A 27,884-nucleotide genomic window follows, 5' to 3' on the forward strand; every position below is an offset into this window, starting at 1 on the left:
AACCCTTCTCTCCCGGGTCCCGGTGCTCGCGGTGGGCTGCGCGCAATCTCTCCCCCACCGTAACATACCGTCTTTCGGCCGCCCATCCCAACCCCTCTTCCCCCCTCCCCCGCTCCCTGAGGCTCCTCTGTGCTGCCTTAGTTTGCGACGCTAGGACGTCGACAGAAGGGGTCTGGAGAAGGGGCGCAGTACGCTGAGGAAGGACACGGACGCTTCCTTCCAAATGGAGCCGAGGGATTGATTTTGAACAGTTTACAAAGGCTGAGTATGTAGTCCACTCCCAAGGTGGAGAGCTTCTGTTCTGTCGATTGAAACCATCGATAATATGCTCCAAGGCTAGGTGAAAATAAGTCAAAGTCTTCTTTTAAAAAAATTTAAATGTGCTGTGCTTAAACTACAGCTTGACAAGGGAGGCTGGGGTCTAGAGCAACACTGGTGAAACAATAGAAGGCCGGGTATCCCTCTTTGATTTTTAAAATCAAACATTTCCTTTAAATATTGATAATATATCCAGGGCAAAGACCTGATGTGTCAAGTAATGGGTCAAAGAAATGCTGATTTTTTTTGATTCCTAATACAGTAATTTAAAGTGTTCTAATCAGATTATTTAAATCCTTCAATTCTAGGCTTGTGCCTAGAGTAGCCTACCGGTAATACACACAAGAAAATGCATTTCTATGTTGTGCGTAGCACGTAGCAGCTTTGAGATTAACACAAGTTAAGTATGAATGAAAATAAGGAAAAAGTGAAGGACAGAAGAAATGCCAGTAGAGATTCCTTCTTTCTCACTATAGATGGATTCAGGGTTATTAAAGGTCTAGACTTCTGGAAGACTGGTCTGTTTCTGCCAGACTTTGCTCCAAGGTATTTTTATGTATATACATATGTATGTATATGTGTATATACTGTATATATTTAAGTTTACTAGTGCCATCTGCATTCTTAAACGTCCCTGATTAAACTGATTACACTAAAACTATTCTAACATTGTTCCAAAAGGGCTACTACAGGTACAAAGCACTCCAGAGGCCTACCTTTTGTGATGTAGAGGTGGTTAATTAAAGAATTATGGGACAGAGTAACTCGTACCCTTTTCATCATTTACTCATAATTTCTTTATTCTTGTCAGTGTTTTCTATTGAGTCTCTTAATTACTTCATTTCAGCTATTTTAATCCACAAATATTGGGAATGAACAACAAAAATCGAACACAAACTTTTCTGCATTTCATAGTGGATTACACTTCTCTAAATTTTTCAGACCGTTCATTTTCTACTTTCTCTGGCTCCTTCTGACATTCAGAGACCTCAAGGATCTTTACTAATATAGCCATATTTACACATTCATATTCATTGCCTCTCTAACGCCCCCAACACAATTTCATTGACCCTTTCTATGTGGATGTCTCCCACATCTCTCTAATCTCACATGCTGAGAGTAATCTCTAATACCTTTTAGCACCTCAAATGAAATATACCACATTTAAAACTCCTTTCAAACATGCTTTTCATTTCCTGGAGGTTCAATTTCCACAATGAGGCTATCCGAGCTCAAGAACCTTATCCACCACTGCCTACTCTTTCCTGCTTCATTCTCAAGCTCTTTCAACCAATAGCTAACTTTTTAAACCTCCAGAATATCTTTTATGTTTTTCCACCTTTCTATTCTTATTGCCACTCCACTCAAGCCTCTATTCTAATTTTGGGTGGATTACTATGCTGGCCCTTCCCAGTACAGATCCTTTACTCACATCCACTAATTATACTTAAGTTCAGACTGGTTATGTTTCCTGGTCAGAAACTTTCAATAACTCTTATTTCCTACATACTAGGTTTGTCAACCTGGCATTTAAAATTCTCCATGTTTTGGCTCATTTCCTTTTTCATCTTTTATCTTTACTTTTCTTCTTTACCAAATGTCTTCCAGCCAGATTATATTAGTCACTATTCCTTGTGGTTACCAAATCCATTCTTCTGCTTTAAGCTTTTCCTTCTGCCTAGACACTAGAAAGACATTTCAATATGTCCAGATCCTACCTTAAGGTCTTAGCTCAAATGCTTTCCTCTCAAATAAGTTATATCTCCTCTTGAACAACTAAGGCAATAATCAGTATCTTTCTTATGGCACTTACCACTTTGCAGCAGGTATTGTAGTTACTTAGGTGGATTATCTTGACAGTGAGATGTTTGGGACAGGCTCCTTTTACATTTCATTTTTGTATTCCTTTCTCTACACCTAGTACACAGTGCCTTGCATATGCATGAATGGTGACTCCAGCAAAAACATACTGGTAATTGGCTAGAGTAATTCAACTGCTAGTTTTAAGGATCCCTGGGGCTGTGCGTTCAAATCCAGCAGACTAGACTTGTTTCTCTCAAGGTTTTTTTTTGTTTGTCTTTCTTTCTGGTTTCTCTGTAAAGAAAACCCATATTCTTCCCCACAGAATTGCACATTGTAACTTAACTACTGTCCCTCCCTCCCCCCAAAGTGACTGACATTACAGGCTCTATTAACATAAGTAGGATACCTAGATTCAGAGGTGGTAGTTCTACCGCACTCTGCATTGCCCATGTCAATGATCATCACATTTTAAGACAGATGTTGACATGTGATAGATATCCAGAGAAAGGAGTTAGAATTATTAGAGGTTCAGTAATATTGGTCTATCCATCCATCTGACACATTTTCACAAGCATGTACTATATGCCTGGCACTGCTTACAAAACTTAAGTCTCTGCCCTCAGAGGGCATATGTTCTAAAGGGGCTGGGGGTAGCTACCCCAACAAATACAGTATATATGGAGAAATGGACACATAGTACCGTATACAATACACGATGGAGAAAAATAAAGCAGGAGAAAGAAGGTAGAAGGTGGTGAGGAGGTGTCATGTGATAGTTGAACAGGGACTGAAGGATGTTAGTGAGAAATGCAATTGTCTGGGGGAAGTTTCCAGATGGAGGAAATGGTAAGTACAAAAGCCCTGGGATGGGATCAAGTCTAGTGTTTGGATAATAACACAGATGAACACGGAGGTGGGTGGTAAGCTGTAGAAATGGGGACTTCAGATCACATAGGACAATGAAAGTCTTCAACTTTTACTCTGATATGGGAAGCCACTTGGGGATTTTGGCCAGGGAGCAGATAAAGGGAAGCCAATTAGCTGGCTATTACAGTTCAAGTGAAAGATAATGGTGGCTTGGCTAGAGTGGGAGAATAGATGAAAAATGGCTGGATTCTGAACATGTTTTGGTAAAGATGTCAGGATTTGCTGATAGACTGGAAGTGGGTTAGAGAGGGATTAATAATTAGTTGAGCAACTGGAAGGAATGGATTTGCCATGATTAAGATAGTAGAAGACTTGGGAGAACTGAGGTGGGAAAGGGGGAAAAGATATGCCTCATAGATCTAGATATATAATAGAACTGGGAAGAAATAGTTTTAGGAGGAAGGCAGAGGGAAGAGAGTTCTATAAAGAATAAATCCACCTCAAAATGGATAGGGCTTTCCTTATGGCTATCACTAAGTAACCAATAAGTTTCAGGTATATCTGCTCCATATGAGAACATAGAAGGAACTATGATTTATAAGGATTCCTCTAACTCAAGATTCTAATCACACTCAATATACATACATGTTTTATCCTTCCTTCATCCATATCATATAAGAAAATACAGGAAATTCCCTGGAGGTTCAGTGGCTAGGACTCCATGCTCTCACTGCCGAGAGCTTGGGTTCAATCACTGGTCAGGGAACTAAGATTCTACAAGCCGTGCAGCGCGGCCAAAAAAAAAAAAGACAGGTAAATCTAATATTTGGTATCAAATTTTATCTTTTTACTTTCTATTATTTCAAAAAATCAACTTAAAGTTTCAAGAATTATTTAAATTCGTACCTGACAATCTACCTTCCAATCAGAATGAAAGTTCCAGAACAGGAATCTTATATCTTATTCCAATGCTGAGGACATAGTAGGCACTCTATGTGAATAAACAAATGGAAATTTATAGTTTCAAGGCTTTTGAAAGAGATTGCCAAAATGTCCCCTAAAATTGTAGTACCAATTCACATTCCATTCACCAAGAATATGACAGGACTTATTTCCCCACAATGTTGCCAATACTGATAATTGTTTTAACTATTGATACTATGAAAGGTGATACTCAGCATTTCGTAGTTTTTACCTGTACTTTTTTTTTTTTTTGCGGTATGCGGGCCTCTCACTGTTATGGCCTCTCCCGTTGCGGAGCACAGGCTCCGGACGCGCAGGCTCAGCGGCCATGGCTCACCGGCCTAGCCACTCCGCGGCATGTGGGATCTTCCCGGACCGGGTCACGAACCCGTGTCCCCTGCATCGGCAGGCGGACTCTCAACCACTGAGCCACCAGGGAAGCCCTACCTGTACTTTTTATAACTAATGATTAGCACTTTTCATGCTTTATTAGCCACCTATATTTTTATTTTTTGGAATTACATTTTAACGTATTGTGCCCATTTTTCAGACGTTCTTTTTTCTTATCAACTGAAATGAGCTCTTCAATTATTGGACATCAAAACCCTGTCATATGTTGCAAACATTTTCATCTTCTGCCATACAAAAATTAAAAACATGCAAATTTCCTTTATTGCTGCTTTAAATCATTCTGCAAACCACATCCCACTCAATATATAATGAATTCCTGATTATACGTGCATAAGGAAATGTACTATTATGGGTGTGGGTACCAAATAAAAAACCCCCAAACATCCTATTTTCAGGGATATGACAATGATGAAAGGGTGTTGGACATGCTTGTAAGGGAGTAAGCGCAGTAACTGCTGTAATAGTGGTGGTTTGCTGTGTTCTTATGAGGGAGAGAGTATCTCCTCCTTGAGAGATTCAGATAAGCTTTAAGAAAGTTAAAAAATGAATTAGGCAGAGAGGTAGGATTTGCAGTGGGGAGGTGTAGGAAACAGAAAAACAAACAAACAATGCACGTTCAGGAAACAGCGAATAATCCAGTGTGGGTTGGACAATTTTGAAGGAAAATAGTATTTGTAAAAGTAAACCTGCTGGACTGTTTTCTGAATACTTTCCTTCCATTATGTGGTCTGTAGCTGAATTCCCTTAGTCCAGAAGCTTACTAAGTATATTACAATCCTTGGAAAATGAAGCAGAAGCTGCACAAAAGGTGATTTTCATTATCATACCTCTGAACACTGTACTTTCCCGCTTTGGGTTACACACAACTAAACTGGTTGACTAATGCTATATAATTTAAAAGCATGGTCTGCACTTCTCTTTGAGTTTTCTAATCTTATCAGAGTAGATGATATTAAAGGTCCCTTCAGGGTTAAAACTTCTACAGAAATCATAGATTCCAGGAAGTATTCAATCTTATTTTGATTCCAGATAAACATTCTTAGCTTACCTTACACCCTAAATATGGGGAACTCACTGTGAAGGCCTCAGCACAGGCAGCTTCAAAGACGCAAAGCACACTATTCTAACATTATATACACTGTATGTAGAATGGGTCATCTTTGCACAGTAAGATAAGGCGTGGCATTACTGATGTTGATTTTCTCATTCATAAATATGGAAAACTTAAAATATAACCTGAGGGTTTAGTCCCCCCCCAAGCTCATTTAAACCAGACATCTGCAAAAATATTTTGTGAATTGTGTTCTAAGTTCTAATAACCAAATAACTTATAGGATCCAGGCTTATGAGTAAATGTTGTATAGTCAGCACAGAATAATGTAACTACGGTTTTAAAAAGTGTAAAGCCCTACATATTCTTAAAGGTTGTGAGTGAAAAAAACAAAGTATACATATTTAGCTAACCTCAGATTGAGTAAGTTAGTAAATTATTTAGATCAGAAAAGAATAATTAAGTTGATGACACAAATTCAAACTCAAGTAGTTTTGACTATTAAGGTAATAGTCTATCATTTGAAACCTTAGCAGCAAACATAAGATACACATAGGTTAAACACATTTTTCCCATCTGTTAAATATATATGCATATAAATATATTCATATCCTTCAGTAAACTGAAAAGAGCACAAAACTAGAGAACAGATCCTTTCCATATTCAACTTATTTGATCTGCAAATAACATCTTTCCAGCTTTCAACATACATACTAATTTCTTACTTAGCCTTTACACAATTCAACCTGTATTATTTCAGTGTTAATACTAGCTGCATTAATTTGTTAAACAGGGACATCATTATAAGGGGACTTAGGAATTTGTTCTCGGGCAGAAAATGAGAACTGAACAGTGATTTCATCACCTTAAACTGAATTGTTCCTTAGCATCCCTTAATGATAATGTATGGCAGATCATTAACCATAAAGTACATTCTGGGACTTAAAGGACATAAACGTAGTTCAAAGTCCTTTGACAAAATCATACCATTCTCATCACCTTTGAAAATAAACACTTAGAATTCTTGTATACACCTTAGATCCTGTTTGAACATTCCATTCAATTTATTGGAATTTTTTTAAAAAATGCTGCATTACAAATACAATACAGAATGAAGAAAAAAGGCTGAATTTTATTTAAAGCAATTATCAGTTTAATAGCATCAGTAAAAAATGGTACTTTTAGTCATGGCATGAAATACACATAAAATCTAGCTATTTTCCAATTATTCTTTGAGCATTTTCAAGCTGGAAAATACATTATAAAAAACTGAAAGATGCTGCCTTGTTTACTCATTGAGTGCTTTTGACACTAAAAATAAGAGAGAGTTTCATACCACAGTTATAACCACTGGGACTCAAGAATCATTAAAAGATAAGATTGAAAAGAGTCAGATGACTCATTTGTCCAAAATTTGTAAAATTCCTTGTTTCCCAATAAAAGTTAAACCGAAACCCCGAATTTTCTCTAAAGCAATCTTCCAGTGTGTCAACATGTGTGCTCTCTTGGCTAGATGTTTGCTAGAGATTAGCAGGAATAGCTATTGTCTTCTGGCAAAGAGGTAAAACCAAACTGCCTAACTCTTTCTGTCAGCTGGGTTGCCCTCTACTGGACTATGCAAGGTAATAAAGCCAGAAGGTCAATGCAACTTTGTTTCACAAGGTAACACTGTAGATAGAAATGTAAATGAGAAAAGGCAAAACACATACCTCAAACAAATTGCACTCCCCTGAATAAGCCCCAAAAGAATCCTTTAGTAAACTGACTTTTATGGTGGGGGGGGAATCAGCAGAGTGCTAATTTTTCAAGTAAACAGTTTCAGTCATTTTGAGAAGTGGTACAAAAGCAGCTTTATATAATCTTAGTCTCCTTTTCAACACTTTGGAGGCAGCTCTGGAGCAATAGTTGTAGTAATGGGTAAACCCTAATGTCAATCTTTTATGCTGATTTGTGTTTTAATACAAATCACATTTTTGTGAGTCCATCTACTCTGTGGATATTTTAAATGTATAGACATGGGTCACAGTAGATGCATGCTGAAGAGATCACATCCACAAGTCTCTTGCCACAAGATCAAAACTTTTCAGAGCTGTTTGCTTTGTGAAGATTCATTTTAAGTTATCAATATCTTTTCCTCTGTAGCTCATCCCCATGCCTGAGATTTGCAGTAATGCAGGACCAGTTTACCATCACTGCCAAAACACTACAAAAAGAAAAACGGCAATAAATTAAACTCAATTTTTGTTATTCTTAGATGAAACTAAGAAAAAAAATGTTATACTGATCATAAACATCCTCATACATGTACATGTATCTATAAGGCTAGTTCTTTCAACAGATGCAAGCTACTATTGGACACATATTAGTAATCATAAATGTTTAATAAAACTTGTCCTTTAAGCACCTTCAGCATAGATAAGCAGACATTTTAACCTTGTCCCTTCTCTACATCCGAATATAATGTATGTACTATTTTCTAGTAATTGTGCTGTAAGGATGCTGAATAAAGTCATTCCTACATAGTCTCCTTTTCAATTTCTTCGAGGGAGATCTGGATTACTGATTATAAAAACAATGTAGAAGATACTACATGTAGGTAAAAAAGGAGATCTTACTTTCTGGTCATATTTCATAGTCATCTTCTGTTTGTGTTATTCATCATTTAATTCTTCAATCACTGTATAATCTATTGAGATCCAACTAAGTTCAAGGTGTTAGAGATATAACAGAGAACAAGAAAGTAATCTCTTTTCTTGATAGACAATTAAGAATGGCTTATCATCTCTTTAAATGATGTGAGTTAATGATCATACTATACACAGATGAGCATATTCCATGAAGAAAATAAAGCAGTAATGTTTTACCTCATAGAGGGTTCCAACTTCCTGGTCTGGGGAGGGGGCAAAGGACTGATTCACATAAATAAACTGCAAGAAAGAAGAAAATTATGGTGATTCAGTTTTAATGGTATCCAGATTAATCTGCATTTTTCTGGGTGCCAATCAGCCAGCTATTTCAAATTATTTGTCTTCAGAACTGAAGAAAGCTTCCCTAAACCCCTTCTTTCTAATTCTCATAAATTAGTCAATTAGTGAGATCTTTATGAAGAGCATGTCTTTCCTCTGGAGGAATAACAGAATTTTTGTTCCCAGCTTTTTATAACTAAGAAACTTTTGTTTTTACAAACAGCTTTTGAAGGTTTATCCAAGAAATTACATTAGTAAAAATATCTTCTCATTTATTCATAATTAAAGACAGAATTTCTCCTAACAAAATTTTACACACACAGCCTCAAATAAAAACATCTAATAATTGAGATAGTTGGTGCATTTTTCTTGAGTAAATGACATGCACGGTTGGAGGTTTTTGACCATTACCACCTCTGAAAACTCAGGCTGGGTGAGACCTCTGTAAAGTCACTTGCAGCCAAATGAAGTAGCAAAAATGTAGCATAATTGAAACCTAATGTCCTTACAACCTTGTTTATTAAAGAATTCATTGTTCAATGTTTCAGTTTAGTCTGTTTCTACTGAAACATTTTTAGTACCTAAAAAATTCCTGAAGATACTGAAACAAAAGATCAGTGTCCAAGTGACTTCTGATAGTTTTCTTTTTAGAAAACAAAACATTACTTGCAGGTTAACATATTCAATTTTCCTTGTCTACAATCAAATTTTAAGACAAATTTCCTGGGCTTCACATAGACCTTAAAAATATCTATCAGAATAGTTAGGTGATAGATACTATTTGGGACATCAGCTAGAACAAGAATAAATATCACTTATATTTCTCCTTCAGGCAATACAGTGCAGTAATTAAGAGTAGGGGCTCTACTGAGATCTAGGTTTGAATTTCGGCTATAAATACAAATAACTTTTCTCAAACTGTGTCCTTGTTTGTAAATATAGAAAATAACAGGACCTATACTTCTAGAAGCTGCTGGGAAAAATAAAACGAGACAGTACACATCAAGTGTAAGTGCTTGATATACGTACTCAATAGACATTAGTTAGACTTATTAAATTATTTAAAAATAGTTCATGCTGGTGGCGCTTCCCTGGTGGCGCAGTGGTTGACAGTCCGCCTGCCGATGCAGGGGACACGGGTTTGTGCCCCGGTCCGGGAGGATTCCACATGCCACAGAGCGGCTGGGCCCGTGAGCCATGGCCCTGGGCATGCGTGTCCGGAGTCTGTGCTCCGCAACAGGAGAGGCCACAACAGTGAGAGGCCCACGTACCGCAAAAAAAAAAAAAGTTCATGCTTAAATATCAACTCATTATTAAGGCTGAGTAAGGTTCTAACATAATTTCAGAAACAACTGAAATCAGTGTGCATTTTAATGTGAATTTCCTGTGATAAGGATATAATAATTTGTGTTTAGCTCCTGACAGTTTAACTATGAGTGAACATAGATTTTACTCTTTGGAACATTTTAAATTAGGAAAAGGGCTCTGGACAACAATTTAGTTTATTTCAGCAAACAATCCCTGAGTGTCTATTATGTGCTAGGAAACGCACAAGGTGTGGAATTATGAAGATTAATATGATCTCTCCCCTCAATAAGCAAACATACCTGAATAGATAAGAATATAGATAGGGAAAATGCATCTGACAAGGTCTGTAGCACAAAGATGGGGCATTAGTTTAGCCTAGCCTTTTGGTCAGGAGAGGCTTTCTGGAAAAAAAAAATGAGGAACAAATTAGGACTTAACTAGGTGCAGAGAGTAATAATTAGGACTCTGCAGGCAAAAGAAACAAAAATAAGATGTGAGTGTTGAGGGGACAGTACAGCAGATACAGTAGAGAACTATAAGAACCTAATGGAATTCTGTAACAGGAGTTAGCAACTGAAAGTGACTTTAATTTAAAAAAAGTAATTAAGGTAGTTTAAATGGAAGTTCCATGGAGGTAAAAATTTCAAAATACAATCTTCAGCTAAATGCTAGAGCTTAGGAGGATAAAATTTTAAAGAATAATGATTTCTTTTTAAATCACCAGTCTTTATATAGATGTCTCTTTAGTTATTTTGGTTGTTATAAACTTGAGATTTTGTAGGGAGGGTTCATGGGAACAGCATTCTCTTGAGTTCTTGCACACTGCTAACAGTTTTGTGCCCTGATTAAATGTCAGTTTTGTAGTATATAAAATCCTTATCTCACACTTTCTTTGTATCTTTGCTGCTCAACTTTGACGGTAACCTAATTTCCTAAGCCATGTCCTTTTTCCCCTAGATGTCCAAAGGATTTTTCTTTTTATTTCACATCCAGTAATCTTACCAGAATGTGTCTCGGTGATTATTACACTGGGTTGGTATTCTCAGGATCTTGGTACATTTTTTTAATACGTAGTTTCAAATCTTTTTAGAAGAAATTTCCCTTGAATTATAATTTTAAGTATTTGTTTTGTTCCTTTGCTTTGGTTTTCTTCTTCAGGGACTCCTATTTCTATGTTTACTCTCCTTTGTTTATACTCAGTATTTGTCATTTTCTCAAATTCTTTTTACATTTCATTCTACCTCCCGTCCCATCCCCGAGCCTGAGCAACCAGATGCTGTTTAACATTTTTTTTAAGTTAAAAAAATTTTTATACAATTTTTAAAGGTCACTTTCCATTTACAGTTATTACTAAATATTGGCTATGTTCCCCACGTTGTACAACACATCCTTCAGCCTATCTTGCATCCTTCAGTCTGTATATCCCACTCCTCCACCCCCATATTGTCCCCCTACCTCCAAACTGGAAACCACTAGTTTGTTCCCTATATCTGTGAGTCTGCTTCTTTTCTGTTATATTCACTAGTTTGTTGTATTTTTTAGATTCCGTGTAAAGTTATATCACACAGTATTTGTCTTTCTCTAACTCATTTCACTTAGCATAATGCCCTCCAAGTCCATCTATGTTGCTGCAAACGGCAAAATTTCTCTTTTTTATGGCTGAGTAATATTCCATTTGTGTGTGTGTGTGTGTGTATGTGTGTGTGTGTGTGTACGTACACATCTTCTATGCATTTATCTGTTGATAGATACTTAGGTTGCTTCCATATCTTGGCAGCTGTAAATAATGCTGCTATGAACACAGGGGTGCATGTATCTTTTCAAACAAGTTTTTTTGTTTTCTTCAGATGTATACCCAGGAGTGGAATTGCTGGGTCATAAGGTAGTTCGATCTTTAGTTTTTTGAGAAACGTCCATATTGTTTTCCACAGTGGCTGCACCAATTTACATTCCTACCAACAGTATACAAGGGTTCCCTTTTCTCCACATCCTTGCCAACATTTGTTATTTGTGTTCTTTTTGATGACAGCCATTCTGACAGGTGTGAGGTGATATCTCACTGTGGTTCTGATTTGCATTTCCCTGATGATTACTGATGTTGAGGATCTTTTCATATGCCTGTTGGCCATCTGCACTTCCTCTTTGGAAAAATGTCTTTTCAGTTCTTCTGCCCACCTTACAATTGGGTTGTCTGTTTTTTTGATGTTGAGTTGTATGAGCTGTTTATATATGTTGGATATTAATCCCTTATTGGTCATACCATTTGCAAATATATTCTCCCATTCAGTAGGTTGTATTTTTGTTTTGTGGATGGTTTCCTTTGCTATGCAAAAGCTTTTAAGTTTAATTAGGTCCCATTTGTTTGTTTTTGCTTTTATTTCCTTTATTCTAGAAGACTGACCCAAAAAAATATTGCTGCAATTTATGTCAAAGAGTGTTCTGCCTATGTTTTCCTCTAGGAATTTTATAGTATCCGGTCTTACATTTAGGTCTTTAATATATTTTAAGTTTATTTTTGTGTATGGTGTTAGTGAATGTTCTAATTTCATTCTTTTACATGTAGCTGTCCAGTTTTCCCAGCACCACCTACTGAAGACACTGTCTTTTCTCCATTGTATATTCTTGTCCCCTTTGTAGTAGACTGCTTGACATAAGTGCGTGGGTTTATTTCTGGGCTTTCTATGCTGTTTCATTGATCTATGTATCTGTTTTTGTGCAATACCATACTGTTTTGATGACTGTAGCTTCACAGTATAGTCTGAAGGCAGGGATTGTGATTCCTCCAGCTCTGTTCTTCTTTCTCAAGGTCTTTTACGTTTCCATATAAAATTTAAAAATATTTGTTTTAGTTCTGTGAAAAATGCCATTGGAAATTTTACAGAGATTGCATTGAATCTGTAGATTGCCTTGGGTAGCATAGTCATTTTAACAACACTGATTATTCCAATCCAAGAACACAGTATATCTTTCTGTTTGTGTTGTCTTCAATTTATTTCATTGGTTTCTTATAGTTTTCAGAGTATAGGTCTTTTACCTCCTTAGGTATCTTTATTCCTAGGTATATCTTTTTGATTTTGAAAATTCTTCTTTTTTCCTTCTATTTTTCTTCAGCCATTACCTGTTGTTTATTTGCTCTTATATTCCATCTAGTTTAGTCTCCATTTCTGAAATTTAACCTGTAATTCTTTTCCTGAGCTCTGTCACTTCGAGTTTTACTATTGCTGATTTATGTTGTTCTTTCGTGCCTTGTATCATCTTTCTTTTGACACTTGTTTTGACATAATAAATCAGTTACTGACCTGCATGTAAGCACATTTTTCTCTGGCATGCTTTCATTGTCTTTAGGGATGTTACTCTGTTTATTTTGCTTCCTTATAACACTGTGCAGGATTTAACCTTGATACTTCTCTGTTGCTTACTTGTATATGAAATCAGTTTTCCTCAACTTTTAGAATGAAATGAGTTAGTGTAGTTTTGCTAACTCCACAGTGCTCCCTCTACTGTTGTTTTTTGTATAGTGTTGAACAATATTATTCTTTATTTTTATTATTCTTTATTTTTATTTCTTTATTTTTCTTATTTTTATTATTGCTTTCTTTATTTTTATTATTATTTTTATTTTATTTTTATTTCTTTTTTTATTTTTATTATTATTATTTTTTTTGCAGTAGATGGGCCTCTCACTGTTGTGGCCTCTCGTGTTACGGAACACAGGCTCTGGACACGCAGGCTCAGCGGCCATGGTTCATGGGCCCAGCCGCTCCGCGGCATGTGGGATCTTCCCAGACTGGGGCACAAACCTGCGTCCCCTGCATCGGCAGGGGGACTCTCAACCACTGCGCCACCAAGGAAGCCCCTCTTTCTTTTTTTTAACAATTAACATTTTATTTATTTATGGCTGCACTGGGTCTTCGTTGCTGCACGTGGGCTTTCTCTAGTTGCGGAGTACAGGCTCTAGGCATGCGGGCTTCAGTAGTTGTGGTGCGTGGCCTCAGTAGTTGTGGCTCACAAGCTCTAGAGCACAGGCTCAGTAGTTGTGGTGCATGGGCTTAGTTGCTCTGTGGCATGTGGGATCTTTCCGGACCAGGGCTCAAAGCCATGTCCCCTGCACTGGCAGGCGGATTCTTAACCACTGCGCCACCAGGGAAGTGCCGGAGGTCTGCTTTCTGAGCTTTCCAGGTTGTTCCTCTCCATTTTGACCTGGTCCTTCTTTTTCCTTCCTTTCCCTGCTTAAATGTGTTTCACTTCCAGAAGTTCCTCTTCAGTGTGGGATCTTGTCTTGGAAGGGAGCCTGAGTCTGTTTTGAGAGTTCTCAGGGGCTAGACTGCTCCAGTCCCTTAAGTCCTCCTTATGCAGATATATTGTAATCGCCTGCTATTGGAGAGAATCAAACACTCTCAATTTCAGCTACTATTCTTAAATTGGCCCACTGTACTTTCCAGTGAATACCTGTTAGCTACTTCCAGGTTCTCCCTTTCTCAGTGCTATCAGATGCCAATCCTACTGTTTTTTTTTTTCAGCACATTTGCTAACACGACGCAGATCCTGTGGTCATTGGTGGGTATTCCCACCAACTTGAATCTTAGGTTTCAGGATACTTGTCATCTAAGTTCTGTTATAACTATACTGATGATGGGGTTTTGGTTTTGCTTTCTAGTTGACTACATTTTTGTGGGAATTCATGCCTTCTGACACCACTGCTATCTTCCTAGAATCCCCAGCATTACTTTTTCTTTTGACATTCATTTTGTGAAAATAAGGCAGGGTACAGCTCTATGAAGCCAGAAGATGTGAGTTCTAGTTTAATCAGGAAAAGTGACAAAAAGACTACTTTTGTTTATGTTTCCTATTGCTTAAATGGGAAGAGATAATCAGATTTGCTACAAAGCTTTAAAGTTGGACCATGTGAAATTGCTAAGTTTTTTTTGGTTAAAATGATTGATTGATGGCAGTTTTACATGGTTCAACCTAATATATATTGACATCAACCAAGTCCTTTCAGATTACTGAATACAAGCAATACAAAATGTCAAAACTCTAACATTAACATAGAACACAGCATTCTTTCACCTTTTCTTCTATCCACAAATTTCTAAAAGTAATGCCTTAATTACTTGGTACTCCTCTGGTTACCTACCTCTCCAACTCTTCATGGTAGACAGTAGAGATAACCTCTGCTCATTTCTCTTAAGTGTATGTCCTCATTACCCTAACTTTTCCATTTAGACTTGGACGCTAGGCAAGGTCCTCTGCTCCTCAGGTTTTAGCTACCATATGCAAGTGGATGACACTATAATATCCTTGCCCATCTCTGAAATTTAATTAAATTCTATATAGCACTCTTATAAAACAGATCTTTTCTCATTCCGAGTGATCACAAACAGAGATGTTCACCTGTAAAACTCAAAAATCCCCATCACTTTTCCCTTACAACTTCCTTTGGAGGAATCCCTGGTTCTATGCTATCCTTACCTCAAATAACTTCTAGTGATTAACCTATCTTGCACTTACTTTTGTACCCATGACATGACACTTTTGTGAAAGCCACTTACAACCAAAATCTTAGATCAGAGTTGTTTCCACCTCTTCATTGACAAAAAGAAATAAATTCCAACACACCTCACTTTCATAAATAATAAATTCCAACACACCTCACTTTCATAAATAATCACCCAATCCTTACACATAACTGTATTTAAAAAATACTTAGTGATTCTTCAATTATCTATCCACATATACATTACCTGAGTTAACAATGACCAAGATTGTGGTCTGAAGATAAAGGCGTTCTATATATTAACATAACATGTGACAAAATGTCAAATACATGTAGACATTTCAATTTCTGTGGCCAAATACCAAATTAAGGGGCTTCCCTGGTGGCGCAGTGGTTGAGAGTCCGCCTGCCAATGCAGGGGACACGGGTTCGTGCCCTGGTCCAGGAGGATCCCACATGCTGCGGAGCGGCTGGGCCTGTGAGCCATGGCCACTGAACCTGCGCGTCCGGAGCCTGTGCTCCGCAACAGGAGAGGCCACAACAGTGAGAGGCCCATGTACCGCAAGAAAAAAAAAAAAAGAAAAAAAAACCAAATTAAAAACCTGTGGCATTTAAAATTTTAATCCTAACAACTCAACATGAAATGCTTAACACGTATCATAATATGAAATAAGTACACCTGAACCTTAAAAACGAGGGGGTTGGGGCGCCCACACTGCACAGTCAAAAATCTGTGTATACAAGGCAGATTCAACCAACTGCAGGTTGTGTAGTAGTATAGTATGTATTTACTAAAAAAAATCCACGGATAAGTGGACTGCTACAGTTCAAACTCATGTTGTTCAAGGGTCAACTGTATACCTCTTAGTTCTTCCACAGCACATGGCAAAGGTATACTGATTACCTTGAGAATGGGAAGGAAGCAACATTAATACCAAAACAAAGAAAACCCCAAAACTTTCTATACCGATATTCTATGATAGATCTTTCTGCATGGGCATTCAGTGACTTTTTGAGGAAAACAACCAATACGGTAGGTTAAAAAAAAAAAGTCAGTCCACATTTAAAAGCAAATCTAAAATTCATTTCTTTTCAGGGTTCTCCAGAGAATCCTTCAATAAAGCACGGAAATTCCACTAACAAAAGAAATAAAAGGACATTACTGAAGTAACATATGTGGTTCCATATATATTTCTACATACAACAGTTATTCATTGTTGCCTAGGAACTACAGTACCCCCTCCATATCTATGGGTTCTGCATCCTCCCTCGGATTCATCCAAATGTGATGGAAAATATTTGGAGAAAAAAATTCCAGAAAGTTCCAAAAAGCAAAACTTTAATTTGCCGTGTACCAGCAACTATTTATGTAGCATTTACATTGTGTTAGGTATCATAAATGATCTAGAAATGATTTAAAGTATAAGGGAGAATGTGTACAGATAATACGCAAATATGCCATTTTATATAAGGAACCTGAGCATCTGTAAAGGATGCTCCTGAAATCCCCCTTGAATACTGAGAGACAAATGTTTTGTGAATTTTTGTAGGGAAATGATCACCATTGTTTTCTTACCAACTGTTCTGAAGCCACCAGTTTAAGGAACTTTTTGATGAAGTCAATGAGTCCTTGGATGGTTCGGGTTCGCTCTACAGCCCATTTCTTTGTTTTCATTATAGGAGTGTCTCCCACAGCCTTTAGCAGGATGTCAACTGTAAAGGAAAAAAAAATACAGTTGACACAATCAAAACAGGAATTAGGGGCATCAATGTCCACACAGTCGAAAATCCACCTATAACTTTACACTCAGCCCTCTGGATCCACAGTTCTATATTGCGGATTCAACCTACAACGGATTATGTAGTATTCTAGTACGTATTTATTGATAACAGTCCATGTGTAAGTAGACCTGCTTAGTTCAAACCCATGTTGTTCAATGGTAAACTATACTAACAAGTACACTGAAACATCTAAAGAGAATGTGATATAAAATACTTCAGAAAAGTTAAACTTTCAATCAACATACAGTTTATGTATTTATGACACTGGAGGTATGCCTGGGATGACAAATGGAAGATATGAAGAGATTCACTTAGAAGAATTTCACCTTCATCAAAACATTTATTTTTATTGGAAAAAAAAAGGTAAACCTAAATTTCCAACAAAGATGTTTAGCGGAGATTGGTTAAGTAAAGGATATTATACTCTATGGTAGGATGCATATATTGTAGTAAAGATATAAAGCACACACTCTGAACTCCCTGGGTTCAAAATCCTGGCTCTGCCACTTGCTAGGTATGTACACATATATATAGATAAGCTCTTTAATCTCTCTGTACCACAGTTTATTCACTTGTAAAATGAGGATAATAGCAGCAACCTGATAAGACTATTATGAAGATTAAGTGAATACATAAAAGTGTTTAGAACAGTACCAGATCATAACTCGCTTATTAAACCTTAAGATAATTTAGCTACCATTAAAGATACTATAAAAGCATATTTAATAGTATGAAAAAATTATCAAAAAATACTAAATATAAAGCAGCATAAGATTTCAATTTCATTAAAACCATCACAGGCACATATTCACATAAATGTGGAATATGCACCAAAATGATATTTCCCAGTAGGGATATTATAGGTGATAATCACTTGATTTTACTTGTGCTTTTTGTAACCACCAAGTTTTCTACAATAAACTTTTAAATAAAGGAAAACAATAAAAATTATTAAAAAGAAAATAGAAAAACTAGGGGCCAAAAAGGTTTCTGAGAAATCAGAGGTTTCAATAATTCAAAATACAAAGATGCAAACAGAAAGACTATGAATCTATCTCCTGAAGTTACTTCATCAAAAAGAATTAGAAAATATAAAGAACAACCAAATGGAATTGAAGAATACAATAATTGAAGAGAAAAGTGCACTAGAAGGAATCAACATTAAACTAAATGAGGCAGAAGAATGTATTAGTTCTGACAAAATACTGAAAATCACTGCCATCAAACAGAATAAAGAAAATAGAATGAAAAGAAATGAGGACAGTTTAAGAGACTTCTGGGACAACATCAAATGTGGTAATATTCACATTATATCCCAGAAGGAGAAGAGAGAGAGATCGGGCCTGAGAAAATACTTGAAGAGATAATAGCTGAAAATTTCCCTAACCTAGGGAAGCAGTCACCCAAGTCCAGGAAGTGCAGAGTCTCATACAGGATTGACCCACAGAGAAATACATCATGACACATTGTAATCAAAATGACAAAAATTAAAGGTAAAGAGAAAATATCAAAAGCAATATACAAGGGAACTCCCATTAGGCTATCAGCTGATTTTTCAGCAGAAACTCTTCATGTCAGAAGGGAGTGGCATGATATACTTAAAGTGATGAAAGAGAAAAACTTACAACCAAGAACACTCTACCCACCAAGGCTCTTGTTCAGATTTGATGGAGAAATCAAAAGCTTTACAGACAAGCAAAAGCTAGAAGAACTCAGCACCACCAAACCAGCTTTATAACAAATGCTAAAAGAACTTCTGTAGGTGGAAAATAAAAGGCCACAACTAGAAATGAGAAAATTATGATATGGAAAAGCTCACTGGTAAAGGCAAACATATAATAAAGGCAGGAAATCAGCCATGCACAAAGTTAGTAGGGAAGTTAAAAACAAAATTCGTAAAATCATCTATATCCATAATAGTCAGTTAAAGGATACACAAAACAATTAGATGTAAAATATAGTATCAAAACAGTAATCATGATAGGAGAAGAGTACAAATGCAGGGTATCTAAAGTGCATTTGAAATTAAGAGATCAGCAACTTAAAACAAGCACGTACAGATATAGGCTCCTCATACAAAAACCTCATGTTAACTGCAAAACAAAAATCTATAATAGATACACAAAAAAGAAAAATGAATCCAAACATAATACTAAAGACAGTCGTCAAATCATAAGAGAAGAGAATAAAAGGGGGAAAAAAAGACCTACAAAGATAAATCCAAAATAATTAACAAAATGGCAATAGGAACATACATATCGATAATTACCTTAAGTGAAAACAGACTAAATGCTCCAACCAAAGACAGACTGGCTGAATGGATACAAAAACAAGACCTACCTACCTTGCTGCCTACCAGAGACACATTTCGGACCTAGACACACATACAGACAGAAAGTGTGGAGATGGAAAAAAGGTATTCCACATAAATGGAACTCTAAAGAAAGCTGCAGTTGCAATATTTATATCAGACAAAATAGACTTTTAAATAAAGACTGTTACAAGAGACAAAGAAGGACACTATATAATAATGAAAGGATCAATCGAAGAAGATATAACAATTGTAAATATATATGCACCCAACACAGGAGCACCTCAATATATAAGGCAAATGTTAACAAACATAAAACGAGTAACTGACAGTAACACAACAATAGTGGGGGACTTTAACACCCCACTTACATCAATGGACAGATTATCCAGACAGAAAATCAATAAGGAAATACAGGCCTTAAACAACACATTAGGTTAGACAGTCTTAACTGATAGTTATAGAGCATTCCAACCGAAAGCAGCAGAATACACATTCTTTTCAAGTACACATGGAACATTCTCTAGGATAGATCACATGCTGCAACACAAAGCTAGCCTTGGTAAATTTAAGAAAACTGAATTCATATCAAGCATCTTCTCCGACCACAACATTACCAGGCTAGAAATCAACTACTAGAAAAAAACTGCAAAAAACACAAACACGTGGAAGCTAAACAATATGCTACTAAACAACCAATGGCTCACTGAAGAAATCAAAGAGGTAATTAAAAATACCCAGAGACAAATGAAACCAAACACACAATGATCTAAAACCTGTGGAACACAGCAAAAGCAGTTCTAAAAGGAAAGTTCATAGTGATACAAGCTTACCTCAGGAAAGAAGAAAAATCTCAGACAACTTAACCTTACATCTAAAGCAACTAGAGAAAGAACAAACAAAACCCAAAGTTAGTAGGACGAAAGAAATCATAAAGATTAGAGCAGAAATAAATGAAACAGAGACGAAGAAAACAACAGAAAAGATCAAAGAAACTAAAACCTGGTTCTTTGAAAAGATAAACAAAATTGATAAACCTTTAGTCAGACTCATCAAGAAAAAAAGGGAGAGGGCCCAAATTAATAAAATCAGAAATGAAAAAGTACAAGTTACAACAGACACCACAGAAATACAAAGGATCATAAGAGACTACTCTGAGCGACTATATGCCAATAAAATGGACAACCTAGAAGAAATGGATAAATTCTTAGAAAGCTACAATCTTCCAAGACTGAACCAGGAAGGAATAGAAAATATGAACAGACCAATCACCAATACTAAAATTGAATCAGTAATTTAAAAACTGTCAATAAACAGAAGTCCAGGACCAGATGGCTTCACAGGTGAATTCTACCAAATACTTAGAGAATAATTAACATGTATCCTTCTGAAACTATTCCAAAAAATTTCAGAGGAAGGAACACTTTCTAACTCATTCTATGAGGCCATCATCACCCTGATACCAAAACCAGAAAAAGACATCACAAAAAAAGAAAATTGTAGGCCAGTATCACCAATGAACATAGATGCAAAAGTCCTCAACAAAATACTAGCAAACTGATCCCTACAATACATGAAAAGGATCACACATCATGATCAAGTGGGATTTATCCCAGGGATGTAAGGAGTTTTCAATATCTGCAAATCAATCAATGTGATACAAAACTACTAGAACTCTTCAATGAATTTGGTTAAGTTGTTCAACACAAAATTAATGTACAGTAATCTGTTGCATTTCCTTTTTTTTTTTTTTTTAGGCTGCACTGTGAGGGATATGGGATCTTAGTTCCCTGGCCAGGGATCAAACTTGTGCTCCTGCACTGGGAGTGCAGAGTCTTAACCACTGGACCACCAGGGAAGTCCCATCTGTTGCATTTCTACACACTAACAACAAAATATCAGAAAGAGAAATCAAGGAAATAATCTCATTTACCATTGCATGAAAAAGAATAAATTACCTAGGAATAAACATACCTAAGGAGGCAAAAGACGTGTATTCCAAAAACTGTAAGACACTGATGAAAGAAATTGAAGACAACACAGATAGAAAGATATACTGTGTTCTTGGATTGGAATAATCAGTGTTGTTAAAATGACTATGCTACCCAAGGCAATCTACAGATTCAACGCAATCTCTATAAAATTTCCAATGGCATTTTTCACAGAATTAAAACAAATATTTTTAAATTTTATATGGAAACATAAAAGACCTTGAATAGCCAAAACAATCTTGAGAAAGAAGAACAGAGCTGGAGGAATCACACTCCCTGCCTTCAGACTATACTGTGAAGCTACAGTCATCAAAACAGTACAGTACTGGCACAAAAACAGATACATAGATCAATGGAACAGGATAGAGAGCCCAGAAATAAACCCAACGCACTTATGGTCAAGCAATCTACTACAAAGGGGACAAGAATATACAATGGAGAAAAGACAGTGTCTTCAGTAGGTGGTGCTGGGAAAACTGGACAGCTACATGTAAAAGAATGAAATTAGAACATGCACTAACACCATACACAAAAATAAACTCAAAATATATTAAAGACCTAAATGTAAGACCGGATACTATAAAATTCCTAGACGAAAACACAGGCAGAACACTCTTGAAAATAAATTGCAGCAATATATATATATATATATTTTTTGGATTAGTGTCCTAGAGTTATGGAAATAAAAGTAAATGTAAACAAATGGTACCTAATGAAAGTTAAAAGCTTTGGCACAGTGAAAGAAACCATAAACAAAATGAAAAGACTGGGAGAAAATATTTGCAAATGATGCAACAGACAAGGGATTAATTTCCAAAATATACAAAGAGCTCTTACAGCTTAATATCAAAAAACAAACAACCCAAACAAAAAATGGGCAGAAGTCCTAAACAGACATTTCTCCAAAGAAGATATAGACAGCCAAAAGACACAGGAAAGATGCTGAATATTGTTAATTATTAGAGAAATGCAAATCAAAACTACAACGAAATATCACCTCACACCAGTCAGAATGGCCATCATTTAAAAGTCTACAAATAATAAACGCTGGAGAGGGTGTGGAGAAAAAGGAAGCCTCCTACACTGTTGGTGGGAATGTAAATTGCAGCCACTATGGAGAACAGTATGGAGGTTCCTTAAAAAACTAAAAACTAAAAATAGAGTTACCATAAAACCCTGCAATCCCACTCCTGGCCATATATCTGGAGAAAACCATGATCGAAAAGATATATGCACCCTAATGTTCATAGCAGTACTATTTACAACAGCCAAGGCGTGGAAGAAACCTAAGTGTCCATCAACAGATGAATGGGTAAAGAGGATGTGGAATATCATTCAGCCATAAAAAGAATGAAATAATGCCACTGGCAGCAACATGGATGGACCTAGAGATCATCATATTAAGTGAAGTCAGAGAAAAACAATTACCATATGATATTACTTATATGCGGAATCTAAAAAATGGTACATGTGAACTCATTTACAAAACAGAAATAGAGTCACAAACAGAAAACAAACTTATGGGGGGGATGCGGGGATAGATTAGGAGTTTGGTATTTATATATACACACTACTATATATAAAATAGGTAAACGACAAGGACCTGCTTATAGCACAGAGAACTATACTCACTATCTTGTAATAACGTAAAATGGAAAAGAATCTGATTAAGAAAATATACATATATGTATAACTGAATCACTTTGCCGTACACTTGAAACTAACACAACATTGTAAATTAACTATACTTCAATTTAAAAAAATTTTAAAAAAAGACATCCACAATCAAAGGAAACATCGAAAGCAGAGGTGTTCTGCTGCCCCCTAAAGTCAACTCTATTCTATTACAACCTTCCTGTCCCATTCCTTGGTATTAAAAATTGGGTCCCAATGAGGTTACTGAGATCAATTTACTGAAGTTTACCCCTGGAATGAAGCCATCTAGAACACATAATGCACAGTTTATCTTCCTACTAAAGTTTATCTCCCTTCTTCCATTTAGTAATCCTACCCTCAGTTATCTAAGCAAAAGAGATGAACTGGGAGATAGCTAAGGAGATTTTGGTTAACTCACCTTCCATACCTCCCTGTCCCTGTTCCTTCAATCCCCTGGGGCTATCAATCAGTCAACTGCAACTGGGCATTGCAAGAAAGTGAAGAAGAAAATAGTGAGTTGTACTACTGAAGAAGAGAGCGACAGCAAGAAGCTAGAGAAGGAAAAATATTTATTATGATTATAGCTGTACTTTATTATTAATTTTTTTAATTCTAAAGGTGGTTTGTAGTTCTCCACTCTAGCTACACAGGAGACTCAACTGGGGGAACATGTATAAGAAAACAGATGTCTACATCAACTAAATCAGAATCTTCTGGAAATAGGGCCTCGGCACTGCTATGTTTAAAAGCTCCCTCAGGTGATCCTAAAGTGCCGCCATAACTAACAAGCTTGGTCAGCTTCAGTAATATGTAGATTAAACCAAAGGTGGAGCATATGAAATAGTTAAGCTTTTTCTATGAGAAAAGGTCCTCAAAAAAGGATGACAACTTCAGGGTACACATTAAATAGCTAGAAAGTAAGTTTTCTATCACAGAGGCTAACTCAAATGCTCACAGGAGCCAGAAGGTGAAAATTCGATTTTTAAATGATAGTTAAAAATCATAAATTGTGCAGACTCAAGAAAACATGCCATATAACCTCAGGCCATATCTGGGAATGTGGGCCTTATTTTTTAGCCACAGTATTACACAGCAATCTTCAGGCTCAAGTACGTAGTTAATTGTTGACTAAGACTGCTAGATATTAAGACAAACTCTTTGAAAGTCTGTTTCTGCTTACAGTAAATTGAAAGGGAAAAAAGGGAACAGTACTGATTCACTTCGCTGTACAGCAGAAACTAACACAACATTGTTAACCAATTATACTCCAATAAGAAATTAAAAAAATCTCTAAAACTCATGGGATTCATCTGAAGAACGAGTCTAGTAGTTACCTACAGAAATGATTATAGTTTTTTGTTTATCTATTGGTGAATAATGTGGAAATGACAGAAAAGATTTCCCCCAAGTGTAGAGGCAGTCTGACTTAAAAGGGGGACAGTGCTGGGAGAGACAATTATCCTCCACAGCAGCAGAAAGTGAAGATGGATGAAAGGGCATGATATCACTGAGCACAACATGAGAAAACGAATTCCTGATTTTCTCATAGGCAACTCTACATAGAGTGCTCCACTTAGGAATTACTGTATTTTACAATGGCGAATTAATTCTCAAGAAATAAAGGGTTGAGGACTAATTCTCAAGCAATAAAGGGTCCAGTTCAAGCAACGAAATGATTCATTTACAAAGATTCCAAAACGGTGTTTTTGTTTTTTTTTAAAAAAGGCGATGCCTCTGCCTTTAGTTTTCCCTTAGCAGTCTTCATACTGGGTAAAACCCCAGTTTTTTGGTCCAAGGTGTGAATTCACACTCATTTGGTATAAAAAACAGAGACCTAATCGGAAGGTGTGGATGCTAATTCAGATTTGCCATAGACCATCCTTATCAGCTAAAATCATTATTCAAATAATTAGATCCCGCGTTAAGTACTTGGAACTATCCAGATCCCACAGAGTTCCCACCTTCAAAGAGCTCTCAGTCTGGTCATTTCAAAGGAAGATAAGAGTACAGCGTAATAAATGCCGTGACATTCAAAAACTGGGTACCACGCCGCGAAGGTGCGTCCAGAGATAGCTTTCTTTCGAGGCACTTAACTCAAACGTCTTAAAAGCCGAAAAGTATACTTCCTCTCTCCTGACTGGTCAAAAACCTCGTCTGGAACCGGCCCTCCTCTAAATTTTGTTTCTTTATTAGCCGCCATCCCTATTCGAAGACAACCTCAACCTCCCGTCTCTGCCCAGAGTGAAACTGCTCTGAAAATTACTTTTCTTCTTGGTGTCACCGGCAGGTTCTTCTGTTCCCGGAGAGACTGCAGCGGAAGAAGGGGGCTCCGGAGTGGCTGTTTCTGGGGAGACCTCCGTGGGTCCTTCACCTTCAGCAGCAATTGAGGGAGGAAGCTGCAGCGAAGACTCCGGTTCCTCAGCCATCTTGCTTGGAGGGAGGTGAGGGCGGAAGTGGTGGCTCAGCGCATACAGTGGGCGGGCTTTGCGCCGGAGAGCGGCGCTAGGGAGGTGCCGGAGTAGGGGCGGGGAGAACCCAAACCACCACTGAGAGTCGGAATTGCAGGTTGGTCCTCTGCGTCGAACCTGTTGCAGTCCCCTGACCGCTGATAGATCAACTACTGTTTCTCCGCCCCCCCCCCAACAGCAAGTTTCCGGAAAAGGTCGGTAGGCAACGTCCCCGTGAGCCTCCGGGAGCGCAAGCGCCCCTACGCTTCGAGCGCCGGCCTGGAGCTGTTTCCGCTTCCCTCCGCGCCGACCCCGCCCAGGCCCCGCCCTATCCAAGCCCTGCCCCGCCCCTCCGGGGGGCGCGCGCGCGCGCGCGTGTGCGGGAGGGGGCGGGTGGGGAAGGATCGCCAGCGAGATCCCGAGGCGAGGCTCGCGCGCCCGCCCCCGCCCTGGCCCCCAGCTCCCACCCGGTCGGCCCGGCTCAGCCATGATCAAGGCGATCCTCATCTTTAACAACCACGGGAAGCCGCGGCTCTCCAAGTTCTACCAGCCCTACGTGAGTACCCCGCTGCAGCCGATTCGGGCTAGGGGGAGTCGTTGGCGGCCGGCGGCGCCCTCAGGACGACCCCCTCAAGCGCGCCGCGGCCCTTCTCGCGCCCCGGCCGTCTCGCGCTCCGGGCTGTCAGCCTCCCGGTGGGTGTGCCGGGTGCCCACCTCCCGCCGCGCTCCCTTCCTCCGACGTGGCTCTGCCCAGGTGGCTCCTCCGCCTGTCTGTGGGCTGGGTGGCTTCCCGGCTGCGCGGGCGAGGCCCTGGAGACTTCCCGGTGCGGGGCCGAAGCCAGTCGGTCAGCCGCAGCCCCCCTGCGCCCGCGAGCCCACCCGGCTCTCTCGCCGATCTGCAGCCCGCGGCTTCTGTTAGCAGCCGAGGGAGACGGCGCGGAGCCGGTAGGTCTCGCAGCTCCACCTCCGTGACTCCCAGCCTTTCCTGGTGGACTTCTTTCTCTTCTCCTGTGGACGGATGGGCTACTGTTTTTCGCTGCCATCCTGTCGTCACGCAGGAACTTTGGTTTTCTGCGTTTGGAGACATGCACGCTCAGTACAGTCTCTCCAGTAGGTTGCCTTACGGGATCTACTGCCCCTGTGACTTTCAGGTGTCTCCTTTTTAACGAAAAAGATAAGTGAGGACCTAACGTTTTTATGTGGCTTTTCCCCCAGTGGCTGCAATTTATCTACTCCTGCAATAACTGGCGAGGATTGTAGTTTGACCAGTTAGAACTGTGATGCTATACCTGAAAGTTACCATTTCAGCGGCTGGTTTGGCATTTTTCTACGTAAGGGAGTTTGTCCTAATTTATAGTTTTTCTTTCTCCTTACGAAGAATAGTAATATCTGTTAAACTCTTTTAGAAGTGTAAATATTGTTGAAAAATGCAGAAGATTTTAAGGTAGTGAAGGTAAGTAATTTATCAGTGTTTGAGGGAGGGTTACAGACAGATGTGCTTATCTGAGGGCAAAATTCACCACTATGTAGAACACAATATTAGGCTCTCAGTGGTGGGATTAATGTAGAGATAATACCTATTGCGTAGTATTGGGAATTTTGCTTAGAGCCAAAAAATGAGCTTTCAGCTAAATACTGAAAGTGTGCCAAGGCTAACACTTTTATGCAGATAAATCCCAGATGGAAATAATTCCTGCCGTTAAAAATTAAATGTGAAATGTCACTGCCTAAAATGATAATGCAGTCTGTGGAGGTGTTAGCTGAAGTGAGAAATCTTGAGCTCATTCCTCATTTCCTTAAGTAGTTTTGCTTTTGCTGGCGATAAAGAATATTTTCTACTACTCCTGTTTGGTTTTAGTGTAGCATAATTTAAATACTAATGCTCTAAGAATTCTACATCATTCTTTCATCCAGGATAAAATTCTAGTTGATTCTTCTGAGTGGAAAAAATCCCCTTGACTTTACATTGCTACCCATTTGCCTAAAATATAGTACTGTGCTAGCCTTTATTGAAGGAATCTTTCTTTTAGCCATTTTGCCTGTGCCATCCATTTGCAGTGTAGAAACAGTGTGTTCCAATGGTGAAACAATTTTAAAATGTGTTTTTCCATATCTCCACTTAATAACTAAGCACTAATCAAAGTAGAAGGTTTCATGGCTAATCTTTAATATCAGTGTAACTACTTCTGTAGTGTAGAATTTAACCACGTACAGAAAAATGTATTGAATTTGGAAATCCAGGAATACATCTTTCTCTTGTCCAACGATGGCAACAGAAATATCTTTTACCTTACTCAGTAGGTAGCAGTGAAGGTTAATGTGGGAAGAGACAGTTGTTGCAGCAGTGGCAGCTCTGGTGTCATTTATGGTCATTGCTACATGACAGTGTTTTGGGGGGGGCAGGGAGCTAAGAGATGTAAAAAAGAAGAATCTAGTGGTTGCTGGACGTGTGGAAGTGGGGATGCTAGGAACTGTTACTGGTCTTTTATAAATTGAGTTTTGCTAACTGTGTA

The 27,884-nt window shown here is 38.0% G+C and overlaps 2 protein-coding genes across 8 annotated transcripts in view; one reads left to right on the top strand and one right to left on the bottom strand.

Annotated features, from left to right (window-relative positions):
• Positions 1-7,165: 7,165 nt before the first annotated feature.
• ATG12 (autophagy related 12) lies at positions 7,166-25,569 on the bottom strand. 2 transcript variants are annotated; one of them, XM_030869843.3, is made up of 4 exons: positions 25,188-25,569; positions 16,761-16,897; positions 8,278-8,340; positions 7,166-7,616 (listed from the first exon to the last, which is right to left on the bottom strand). In XM_030869843.3, the coding sequence occupies exons 1-4, from the start codon at positions 25,348-25,350 to the stop codon at positions 7,557-7,559; spliced, it is 423 nt and encodes a 140-aa protein (XP_030725703.1). In that variant the 5' UTR covers positions 25,351-25,569; the 3' UTR covers positions 7,166-7,556. The 2 variants fall into 2 exon arrangements, with proteins under 2 accessions (XP_030725703.1, XP_030725704.1); XM_030869844.2 differs by lacking the exons at positions 7,166-7,616; positions 16,761-16,897 and having other exon boundaries at positions 8,279-8,340; positions 25,188-25,495.
• Positions 25,466-27,884, top strand: part of AP3S1 (adaptor related protein complex 3 subunit sigma 1) — a 70,062-nt gene continuing 67,643 nt past the window's right edge. The window contains exon 1 of one of the 6 annotated variants that reach the window (XM_060296134.2): positions 25,466-25,927. In XM_060296134.2, the coding sequence (XP_060152117.1) occupies positions 25,859-25,927 (69 nt within the window). In that variant the 5' untranslated portion in view covers positions 25,466-25,858. The remainder of the gene's footprint in view (positions 25,928-27,884) is intronic. The other 5 variants (XR_009563445.2, XM_060296137.2, XM_060296135.2 and 2 more) reach the window with 5 other exon arrangements.

The sequence above is a fragment of the Globicephala melas genome, chromosome 3 (genome assembly GCF_963455315.2).
Source record: "Globicephala melas chromosome 3, mGloMel1.2, whole genome shotgun sequence".
NCBI lineage: Eukaryota > Metazoa > Chordata > Mammalia > Artiodactyla > Delphinidae > Globicephala > Globicephala melas.